This window comes from Parasteatoda tepidariorum, chromosome 3, assembly GCF_982258835.1.
Source record: "Parasteatoda tepidariorum strain Cologne lab strain chromosome 3, Ptep-v5.0, whole genome shotgun sequence".
NCBI lineage: Eukaryota > Metazoa > Arthropoda > Arachnida > Araneae > Theridiidae > Parasteatoda > Parasteatoda tepidariorum.
In genome coordinates, this window is record NC_141757.1 from 87,308,911 (window position 1) to 87,321,733 (window position 12,823).

A 12,823-nucleotide genomic window follows, 5' to 3' on the forward strand; every position below is an offset into this window, starting at 1 on the left:
CTAAATACTTTATCTAAATTTAGAAGCAGGGAAAATACTAAACTTGATGAGTTATAATTGTTTTGATCACGCTCCTTTATTTACATTTTTTCCTGTCCTTTTAACTATTTTCTTTAGTTGAATTTTTCAGATTCTTTTATAACTGTTAATTACTATCTGACATAGTTGAAAGGATCTTATTTATATTGATTTTTTTAAATAATTGTGTTAAAAAATAAAAATTTTATACATAAAATACTTGATTTTGGAAGTTAAGTACAGACTTCAATAATTGCCACGAATACTCCATAGTTTCAAATTATTTTTTTAAGTGGCAGAATTTCACAAAACAAATTGATAGTTTTTAAAAAAAAATTATTAGAACTTGAGAACCTAAGAAATATCTGTTTAAATTACTTGTGTTCAGTCTCGGCCAAAATTCTTCTAATTCCCATTTATTAAAATATAAATTTACCTTGCTGCCACTAGGAAAAAAAATTGTAAAACTACGGAGAATCCGAAGTTGGAGTTCTGGTTTACGACTATTTGTTTTTATAGTATGAAATAAAAATACTCCTAACAAATTTATATGTAACTTAGTATACAGCGATATTTTATTAAAATTTCGCCATTTTTTTTAAAAATTCGGACGTGAGAAGCAATGTAAAAAAAAAAAAAGAATAAAAAGCAATGTAAAGAAATTCTATAAAATCAATTTTTCAATATAGAAGCATTTTTTGAAATTTTGCTACTCAATATTTATTAATTATAAAATTCTGATGAAAATTTCAAGTCAACCCTTGATAATTTCCTAAAAAAATTTATCGTCTCTTAATTGTATTAGAAAAAGTTTCGAATTGTTCAATTTTGAATTTTATCAGTTTATCTTTTTGCTTTAACCATATAAAATACAAAAAAAGTAGTTAGAAATTTTTTTCCATTCATATTCAAAAATTTATAAATAATTGACTTTGTAAATTAAAGAAATTTCAACCATCGATTTTTTTAGATCTATATAACTGGAAATAAGTGCAAATTTGAATAATTGTCGTTTAGAAGTGAGCCATGTTTTGAAGATTTTACCTTTAACGCAGAAAAAGACCAGTATTTCATGCTGTACTTTATAACCATAAATTATTAAAATGCTAAATATAATATTTTTTTACTTATTTTGACCTAAAATAAAAAAAAAGTAACGAAAAAAGTTTCAAAAAAATATGCTTAATAAAAAGTCTGCGTCAAAAGGTTAACTAATTTGCTAAATATAATTTGTATTGAGTTTTCCATCATTAATATTTTTCCCTTCATCTTATCTAACTAAAATTAATAATCAACATAAAATGATGTTATCATTGCTCTTAATTACAGTACTTTTTTCATAAAACGTTTTACAATATTTGTCCTTCATACATTTCACAGCATGTTGTCTTATCAGTTTTTGCAGGGAAAAGTTAATTGGATAGAAAAAAAGGTCTCCAAAGTGTTTACTAATGATAAAACGACATAACAAAAGTAAACATCTAATTCACACAAATCTTTTGCGTTAAACAGGAAAAGCCACAGCTTGATTAATTTCCGGGTTTTACGTATAAAAAAAATTGATGCAGCATCGGATCATTGGACAAAAAATAAATGATTGAGATTATTTCTTTAAATTCACGTGTTATGCATTAAAATGAACGTCTGTCATCTTATATTTAAGATTACTGAAACATATATTCACAATGAGCATTTATAGTTAGCGTATATGTTTCTTAAAATTTGCCTTCGTAAAACTGAATTTAAAATAACTTCCAAGCTAAGCCGAAAGATAAAACAAGATCTCTTGGCGAGCTTTCAAATCCTACAAAGTCATATTTGCATGAAAGAAATCTTCAGTGGTTAGCACGAGGATTATCAAATCCGGAATTTTAAATATAAAAACCGCTTATTAAAATACAAATTTATGTTTTAAGTAAGTCAAACAAAAATGTATAGAAAATTGTTGAACAGTGAACATCATTTATTGGCAAAGCGTTGATGATCCTTGATGTTAAATGATAATCGAATGAAAATAAGAAAGTAAACCATCCAGTGGCTAAACTGATAATAATTAACCTTTTAAAGCAATTCTATACGTTTCAGGTTATTTTTAACATTTAACTAATGTTCTCTTAATTGCATTAACCATATTTCGGCCAAAAACGCGTAAACGTACCATTTTAATATATATATTTTTTAATAACACTGGGACGTATATTTCTCACTAATTTTATTTTTCTGCTTTTGTCAAGGGTTCTTACGACACCCAAAAATTAATAGTAATTTATTTGAAGTAAACACGGTTGAGAAATTTTAAAACTATTAAAGTTTTTTTTAACTTAAAACGGTTGTTGAGAATTGAAATTTTTTGAAAATATATACTTATTAATTTTGAGATTTATGATTATGTTTTTATGATGGATTAAAGTTGCAAATCTGTAAATAAAAACTAAAAACAAATACATAAGAAAAACGTTCAGTTAAATGGTTTGCTCATTGATTTGGTGAATGGTGCCTATACGCCCCATTTTATTTCTGAAATAAAATATAATTTTTTATACACGAAATTCTTTGTGCGTCTTAATTAATGTAATATAAGCATAGTTTAATGAATATAATACATCATTTTACAAAATTTATATGCTTGGCCTAAAATGGATTAAATATAGATAAATAACTAAATTTTGAAAGTAACAAAATTGAAAACATTTTTAATTCGAAATAATGAAACGTTTAAAAGTATAATGACTTATTTTAATGACATATTCCGTATAGTTAAGTAAGTCATCAAACGATTGTAGGTTACTGAATAATAATAATTTTAGCATTGAAAATCATAAAATTACTTGTTTTAATAATGTTTCGTTTGTAAATAAGTCTTAATGATTGTAATACAGGCACTGAAAACAAAACTTCAGACCTACAAATATTTTTTGTTCGTAAAATTGCAAAGGAAGAAATTATATATATTTTGATATATTTGTTTCAATATACATACCTGCCAACTTTTGATTCCTTCGGAGATGATTTTCCGCAGTGGTAGTATAATGGAATTTAAGTAACAATTTTAGACAGAAACATACGCAGTACTTAAAGGCGGCTTAGGCAGACTAACATAACAGTATTACATATTGATCTATATGCTTAATTTTTTTTAAAAATAGTGGTTATAAAAAAGATTATAAATTAAGTTTATAAATGCAATAAAAATGTATGGAAAGCTTACATTTTACTACCACTTTAAATATAGAAATAAAATTTTACTCCAAATGCGTAAAAGTTGGCAGGTATGAATATAGTAAATTATTTAAAACTTATATTATTAAATAATCATAAATTTTATTTTAAAAAAAAATAAGGACTTTATCAAAATGTCAGTAAAACATTTCAAATCATAAATTTTGACACAAATTTAATTCATGCTTGGTGATCCTTTAAAGAATTGCACTTAATATACATTTTAGAATTCTTATCAAATATTAAATCAAAAACGTTTCACTGTCGAGGTCACAAATTAATATTTAAACGAGGAAAAAACAAAAACGTTGAAATCTGACAAATAGTAAAAGGAATCGGATAACAAGACAGGTTTGATTTTTAAAAGAAACGAAATTGAAAGACGATTATAAGAAACCTCCAATTAAACCAGTTTTGATGTATCTGTCTTTCTACATTGTAATTTCTCAGGTTACGATATTGTTTTTGTTTTCTTCTCGTTTTAATATTAATTTGCATGTGCATACTTTGTTTTCATTTTCAGATTTACGGAACAGAGCGAGATTTACGGATTTTGTAGAATAAGCAGAGGAATTTGCATGAAAACCTAACTAAATACAATTGAAATAAACAAATATAGCAAAATTACTTTGGTTATGAAAAGTTTCATAAAGGAATTTAATAAAATTCAAAAACGCTACAAGTATTGAACTTTTAATTTGCTTTCTCTGTAACGAACTTAAATATCGGATATTAGACTACTGTTTCAAAGAATGTTAGTTAATCTCAGTATAGGTTAACTACTTTTTACGAAATCTCATTTTTCTGCTATTTTAAACATTTAGGAATAAACGCCAGCCTAAAGTTGGAGAAATTGGTGAATCAGCAAGTATAAGATTATTTACAGATCTACCAATTATTAAAATTATATTTTATTTTACAAAACAAACAAAACTGCAAAATATTTCTACTCCCCATTTTTTAATAATTAAACATACAAAAGTAAAATGTAATTTTAATTGTTAAGAGCGAATATTTTTAGCATGCGATAAACTACAATTCAGTTGCTAAACGAAATACATGTTTAGTTGTGGCATAAAACTAACTGCTGTATCAATAAATAACTCTGCATACATTGTAACATACAACATAAAAGAGGACTTACTTGGAAATCATCTGCGAAAATTTTGACTGAATTCATTTTTATATTATGAATCCAATTTTCTTCAAAATTAGATATATCTTGGTTCTCAAATGAAAATTTAGAAAAGAAAACGTACAAAATAGTTCTGTATGAGAAACGAAAAGAAAAAAAATCTATTTAGTTATTTTTAACGAATTACTTTGAGAAAAATTTAAGAGCTAGAAAAACACAGCAAAATTTTGTGAATGCAATGCAAAAATCTAGCGGTTTCGGGTATTCATTTCAAATTAATTTGACGGCTGCTTTAAGTGGGTTTATCTAGGGATTAAGGTAATATTTCCATCATCATCGAAATATATCTGGGCGCCTGGGTCCGTTAGCGGCCTTTTTCCCATTCGTCTTGTATTGTGGTCTTTAAGGTGGCTCTTTCTGGTAATTGGAATGCAATTGGAATAAAAGGAAATTAAATATTTTGTATTTTAGTTAAAATTACGTCACTACATAAATGAATAATATTTCCAATCCAGACGTCGCAGATTTGTACCCCCGATGTCGTTGAAGATTCCTATTTCATGAAACGAGAACTTTACATACGGTCTAGTCAATGCGTTCATAGTCGTGTTTATCCACCAAATGCAGGTAGAGGGTTCGATTCTTATCATAATCCTGGATGCATCTCTTATTCTGTCTTTGTGATGGAGTGTTTGGCGATATAATAATTCCACCATATGATCTGTAGTATGGAGGTAGCGGGTTCAAATACTTCCCCAACTCATTACGTATCTGTGTGCTATCCTTCTATAAATTGTGTAATCTGTCTTTCAACTTGGAAGGGTTTGGAAGCCGTTCTTTGTAGCACACAAGCCTGCATATATGTATGGTCCCGCAGTGGATTGATCGTTAAGACACGGTTCCCAGCAGATCACCGAAGTGAAGCATCACTGGCTGCGGTCAGTGTGCGGGTGGGTGGCCACTTGGATTAGTCTGCGTAGGGACCGAGGGTGTGTGGTATTGGTCCTCGTTAAACTATTCTACCTTAAAGTGCTCGACTTCGCGTGCAGGTCGTCTGGCTACCGAAGCGGGGGTGCCATCCCCTCTGCAGAGGATCAAAATTGCAATGGCGTGTCTTCGAATCATCCTCAGGGATGTTTCCCAGACCATCGCCAATAGCCCATTGTACAGCTCTAGTGCGACGTAAATGAACAACAACTTTTAAAAAAAACTGCATATACGTATGTGTAACCATATACATAAATAAGTGAGATCCATTGAAATAGCGGTTTATAAACGCATGTCAAATAGAAGAAAAGAAAACACCCATTAGAGAAGTACAGCACAAATATATATTTAGGGTTATCGTGGGATTCGAACCAACTACCTCCATGTTTCAGAGCGTTTGGTAAAACGGCAATACTACTCAACGAGGGAGGTCTCTTAAATGAATAACATAGAGTTCGTGGGGCCTCCCTGGTCGAGCGGTATCGCCTGCCAAACGCTGTGTGAAGAGTGGAGGTTGCTGGTTCGAATCCCACCGTAACCCTCTATGTTATTCTTCGTAGTGCCCTTCTCTGAATTGTGCTCTCTGTTCATCTACTTGGCAAAGGCTTATAAACCTAAATTGGCACACCTAGCAAATGTATGTAATAATTTCAATAAAGCAACAATAGAGTTCGTCGTATCTCCTATCCATTTTAATACAATTCGTAATTCGTTATCGATTGATTGATATGTTCATTTACGTCGCACTAGAGCTGCACAATGGGCTATTGGAGACGGTCTGGGAAACATCCCTGAGGATGATTCGAAGACACGCCATCACAATTTTGATCCTCTGCAGAGGGGATGGCACCCCCGCTTCGGTAGCCCGACGACCTGCACGCGAAGTCGAGCACTTTACGGTAGAACAGTTTAACGAGGACCAATACCGCACACCCTCGGTCCCTACGCAGACTGATCCAAGTGGTCATCCACCCGCACACTGACCGCAGTCAGTGATCTTTGACTTCGGTGATCTGCTGGGAACCGTGTCTTAACGATCAGTCCACTGCGGGACCGTAATTCGTCATCAATTCACACTATGTAATGAAATGTTTTGATTTTGATTTGGTTGTAATCGTCACACTGGAGCTACACTAATCATTACTGTAATGAAATGCGTCTTAGTGTCAGAATAAAATTTAAAATAAAAGAAAAAAAAGGTGGAAAAGCAATCGTAAATAGCAAAGTAAGTTTATAAGTTTCCTTTTCTATTTCTAAGTTTAATAATGCGTCAAAAACATGCTTAGAAGACAGTGATTATGCCTTAATTTGTACACAATTTGTTAATTTGGTCAGATGGATAACTGCAAAGTATTAAAATCATGCTTAATTTTAAAGTGTTCTTTTCTACAGAAGATTTGTTTTATAAAGATTATTGCTTTAAAATTGTATTTTATAATAATTATTTATACTTACAGTTTAAAAAATCACAATCAGGATTACATCAATTATAATTTTTTTTTATTTGAAATAGTCTTACAATTTGTTATTAATCTAATTGTTCTAGAATTTTTTTTGCATATTAATACAAAACAAATGAAATAAAACAAAAATACGACCACCGAAGCCGACGTCTTCAGGGGGTACCGGCCCCGGTAGCCATTAAAAACAAAACCATTTCTATTTGAGGGAGAAGCAAAAGCTTAAAATATCTCCCTCAGTACCCCGATGGTTTTGTATAGAGGTCCAGGAAAAACAAGATACATTCAAAAGAATAAACAAATTACGAAAAGAAAATCAATAAAAATCATCAGAAAATTAAAAACTCACAGTCACAGGTCAAGAATCAACTTCAAAAGCGGAGGAAAAGAAAACACTAAAAACTGAAAAACAACGCCCCCTATAATAATGCGCAGTAAAAGTTTAAAAATGATATGAAAAGGTCAGGAGAAGGAGATACGTAGATAAATTAATAGAATGCTTAACTGGGGCTGCTCAGTTAAGACTAGAATTGCGCCCTGTTAAAAGAAAAAATATAAAAAAAACCTAAAAACCATCAATCATTTTTTTAATTAAAAAATTAACATTACAAAAATTAAAAGGAAAATCATTTTTACTCAAATTATTTAAAAAATTATCCACAGCTTCTCGAAAACTTTCAACATTATTACAAATTTTCTTGATCCTAACTAATTGCGAAAAAACAAGATTTTTGAATATTTTACTACACAAATTAGTTTTAAAGTTGCAGAAAAAAATAACATTAAAATTAAAGGCTTTTCTTTTATCAAACACACCAATTTTAATAAAATTGTTAACAATATCAATTTTAAAATCTAAATATTCAATATTAAAGCAATTTTCATTAGTTTTTTTCAGGACCAAATCACCAGGATAAATTGTATAAATAAAATTAAAATCGTCACAATTAAACAAAATCAAATCATCAATATATCGGAAAGCATTAAGTACTTTATGTTCAAGAAATTTAGCCTCAAAAAAGTGCAAAAAAATGTTGGCAAAAGCCCCAGAAAAGGAATTACCTTGTGGAATTCCAATAATTTGTTTATAAAAATCTAAACCATTAAAAAAAACATTCTCTAAAAGATTAAACTTGCATAAATCTAACCAGTTAAACCTATCAATTTTTTCATCAAATAAATACTTGTCATAAATACCTTCACAAATCTCAATAATTTTTTCATGTGGAATGATCAATTTTTAGATCAATACACGAATAATTACACGATCAATTTTTAGAAATTTTACTGAACTGACAAAAACATCTGTCATTCATTTAATTGAATCTGTATAAAAAATTTTGTTTCTGAAAAGAACTTAGGCAAATCATTTTTTTTATGAAATAGTTTGCTTCATAAAAAAAAGTTATTGGTTTTTCCTTTAATTTAAGCTGAAGTGTTTTCAGAGAAAATCTAGTTTTGACATGAACAAAGAAAGCTAAGCTTAAATTGATTAGAGAAAGGCCGGTTTCTTCCTTTTATAAAAATCTGTATTTTAGTAAAATTAAAAAAAAAAAAGACATTGTTTTCAAGTTTTTAAAATATTATTTATGACAGATTATGGCTAAAACTATAAACATGACAACTAAGGAAAAGACGATCACGTTTCATGTAAAAGCTATATACACACATACGAATTAAGAGCTTACATAGTTCGTAACATTTTAGCATCAATTAAGATGATGAAAATGCTAAAAATATTAGAAACTTTCGTTATTGTTGAATGAAATGTATAAGATATTTTCGTAAACACCTAACAGTGAAAAATCTGCAAAAGGATTAGTTACAACAGGGCTGCCCAACTGCAAAGAGCCCACGGGCCAGAATTCCGGTCACTAATCACCTGGCTGGCCGCAGTTTGAAAAAGTTGAACAATAACCTCTTATACAATAACAATTAATAGTTGAATTATTAATTATAAAACAATGGAACAGAAGGATTATAAAACAATTTGCTTACATTTTAATGGGAAAACAAAGGCCGATCAGCCTAAATAAGAAGTTGGCTGGCCGCATGCGCCCCGCGGGCCGACAGTTGGACAGCCCTGAGTTATAACATAGAAACTTTTGGGTAGTAATTTTAAAAACATTTCACTCACTGGCGGTTCTGCATGTAAAAAGTCACATTTTAACCTGCAGTCTTCTCCGCATAGCAAAATCGGTTTTTCCATATTAGATAGGGAAATAATGAATTGGGGATAAACATTCTCCTAATTTCGCCCATTTGATTAACCGCCAGTGGGTTAATTTCCGAAGAAATTATTTTTCATATTTATCAGCATAAAGAGAAATTTCTTTTTGAATTGTTATTGATTTAAAATTTAAATCTAGCTTTTCACTTTGACTTAAATACTATGAAGTTTTACGATATTTTTACTAATTTTAGTCACTACAAATATGTTTCTGTTGCTGCCTAAAATCATCAAATTGGTTCGCTGGTTTTAAATAATGAAATCACTTTTTTGCATATTTTTCTACAGATTATCACTTTTTAGGATTTGGAGAGTTTGGGTATAAATTTTTATAAGTAGTTTCATTAACGCAGTGTTTCCCAAAGTGTGGTAAGCGTACCCCCAGGGGTACGGGAACAGTTTAGCGGGGGTACGCGTTCGTATGGGAAATATTTTGCAACAAACAAAAATTTCAAAAAATATTATTTAAAAAAAAAGCTAGCCATAAAAGTTTACGATTACGTATTTTTCCATTGTCTATTTTTTGCAGAATAGTTGATAATTAGTGGTGTCAACAGCCAGTCGTAATTTTTAACTTTATTCTCCATTCTAAATAAACATATTTTTAAAAGAATACAATCATTTTTTTTATTAGTGGTACACAGCGTTACGAAAAATTTAGAAAGGGTACAGTCAAGTCCTAAGTTTGGGAAACACTGCATTAACGTAATATGGCTTTGGTATTAAAGAAGATGCTGTGTTTCGGATAGGTAATAGTATCCCGACAGTTTTTATAAAAGCGTACACTAACGAATAGTTTAAATGAGTTTAAAAAAATTCTGGAACCAGGATTTCTGTGCTTTTTATTAAGAACGCTTACATTATTCTTTTCAGCTTAGAAAGTAAAGTTTGAAAAATATATTATTTAATGTGCAGACCAAATAAATAAAGAATCATTTGAAAAAATTTTACTTTAGTGATTGATTTTCACGTATCAACAAGCAAATTTAATGATACGTGAAAATCAATCACTAAAGTAAAATTGATAGACCATAATTATGTAAAAAAACAATGTTAAATTATAAAATATCTTTAAAAAAAGAAATCAGACACAAATACTTTCTTTGGATAAAAGTACTATTTTTCGGAAGTACTTAAATATACTGCAATTATGCTCACATGCCGTACTACGATTTTGCTGTACTTATAGTAAAATATCTTACTGATTTGAATATTTAAATAGTTTTCATTACCTTAACTTGTTATTTATTTTCTATGTTATAAAAATGGTTAAACACGTAGTGATACTATGAATGATTAGTTGATACTAACGTAATCAGATGTACTTAATATCGTCTTTGAGTACTTTTAACAATGAAGTTTTCATTCACATTATGGAGCTTATAATTGTTATAGATCAAGTAAGTGTACCTAATGAGCAGCAGTTAAAAAAAATAAAAATAAAAAGCAGCTAAATCCAAAATGCCTTGACTTAGAACTTGATAAATTGCCAACGATGGCACGATTTCAAGATGATGTTGCTTTTAGCTTGCCAAGACAAGTAATAGAATGATTTGAATGACTTGTTTTCAGAAAAATTCTGAAAAGAAATACCGAAAATCATTAATAATAATAATAATAAAAGTTCTTTTTTTTCAGTCCGAAATCTAATATGTTAAAAAAAACGCAACAAAAGATAACTGTTTAAATTGGACCGAAACCAATTGTGAGAATAACGTTTGAAGAAATGAATTTCATAAAGTTCTAAATTTTAATTTATGTAATGTCTTAAAAAGTAAAATTTTTATTTTTATTTTTCAGTTAATACAGTACAATTTCATTTCATTTTGCGTATTTAAAACTTTAATTGCATATAAATATTTTTGACAAGTTTATGAACTAGATATGTACTAAATATGAAATTTAATTAAAGGATGACCGAATCAGCTTTTTTAAATGACCAATAGTTTGTTATATTGTAATAATGCTTCCGGTATTTTCATAGCTTATTTTTAATTTGAGATTATTTAATTTTTTACTCATTAATTTTTAAAATATTTTAAAAATAAACATTAAAGGCAGTGATTAAATAATACCATAATTTTTAGATTTATCCCAGTAACAAGAAGCGGGTAGCTGCATGGGATGAACTTAAAAACTTGTTGAAAAGAACATATTAAGTAATATTTTTTCAAAAAAAAGTTATTTCGTAAATAGTACTTATAGCAGAGTGTCCCGTCTAATGCCATGCCCCCCCCCCCATTTCACCATTGCTATATAACGATTTCGACTGTATTACAAGTTTCAAAGTAAAACTATACATTCATTTAGATTTCGGAAACATAAATTTTTTTAGATAAACAACTTAAACTACAGAAATTGCTGAATTTAAAGTGTACATATGTATTCATAATGCTTATGATTATCTTGGTAATTCATAAAATAGAATTTAAATAAATGCCGAAGACCGGAAGAACAGCACCAGATAAAAAAATTCGCGCACATCCACTCCCCGAAAAAAAAAAACTTTGTAAATTGAGCTTTTATTTTGAAATAATAAACTCTAAATTTACGAATAAAACAAAAGATGATATTTGACAATCCCTCGTTGTATACTTTAAAATAATTGCATAATCATGTGCATAAATTATAATTATTAATACTAATTAATACCGAAAATTTAATCCTTATCAAAAAAAATTTCAAGATGCACTTTGTTCTTAAAAATATAAAGAATGCTAGTATGCGTCCAGATCTAACAATAAATGCATACTTAATATTAAAAAAATTACATTTACTTGAAAAATTATAAAGGGGAAAAAGGTTTACTTGTGTGTTTCAAGAGTTTGAAAACAGGCGCTCATTCTCAGAATCCGCCAGATAATACCAGACCAGGATAGTTAGGAGAAAAAAACAAGTTAGGAATTTTTTTTTTTTTACAATTTATTGAACAATTCATTTCCTGAAATGCATACGCGATAAATATTTTTCAAATCCTCTCCAAACATTGCACTTGAAGAAAATCAACAGTACAAAAAATAGAAAATTTTCTTTCAGTTATTTCCCCGGAACTTTTATTACCGTTTCATTGTTGTTTTTCACGCATATTTTCTACATAAATACTTTCTGGTGCTTAGGTTTGTGGTCTTACTTAATAGGTATGACTGAGTACATTCCCCCCCTCGAAATTATAAAATTCCTCCTAGTTTCAAAACCCTGATCAACACGTAATTTCTTTTTCTATCTTATTTTTATATATTTAAAATAGTCTACCTTATTCTGTTGCACTAAAATTTATAATTAATTTAAATAAGTAGCAAACTCAAATATTTTAATTGACCAATCTTCGTGCTCATTGTAAAAGATAAAACTTAAGCTTCATTCATCTAAAGTAAAAATATTCGATTTTAAGGGGAGAGTTAAACATAGAAGAATATTCCACTATGCTAAAGAAAATAATCAGTGCCCTAACATTTCTGAAAGCTTCGGTATTTCTCGTAAAAAAATAGTACATTGTCATTAAAAAATTAAACATATAAAATCTTAATCTTGTCGGGAAATTTTTGTTTCCTTTCAGGAATATTTTAGTAGCACCCCATTGCCATTGCATTGCGAATGAAACATTGATATTCGCGAACCATCAACAATTTAAACCAATTGGAATCAAACTTGCTCAGCTGTCATTTGAAATTTCCCCAGGATGCTTAAATAAAATCGTTAATATTAAACGCACTCAAAAGTCTAGTCCACTTGAAAATTCGATGAACTTATGTTCGAATTGTGTCCCATGGGCAA

General features: G+C 29.3%; 1 protein-coding gene across 3 annotated transcripts in view; it reads right to left on the reverse strand.

The window, feature by feature from the left end:
• Positions 1-12,823, reverse strand: part of LOC107441008 (uncharacterized protein ZK1073.1) — a 128,720-nt gene that overhangs the window by 90,112 nt on the left and 25,785 nt on the right. The window contains exon 1 of one of the 3 annotated variants that reach the window (XM_043043911.3): positions 4,382-4,717. The exons of the other annotated variants lie outside the window; for them this stretch is intronic. Coding sequence (XP_042899845.1) covers positions 4,382-4,417 — 36 coding nt within the window. The 5' untranslated portion in view covers positions 4,418-4,717. Of the gene's footprint in view, positions 1-4,381; positions 4,718-12,823 lie in introns of those variants that run through there. 3 annotated transcript variants of the gene reach the window in all.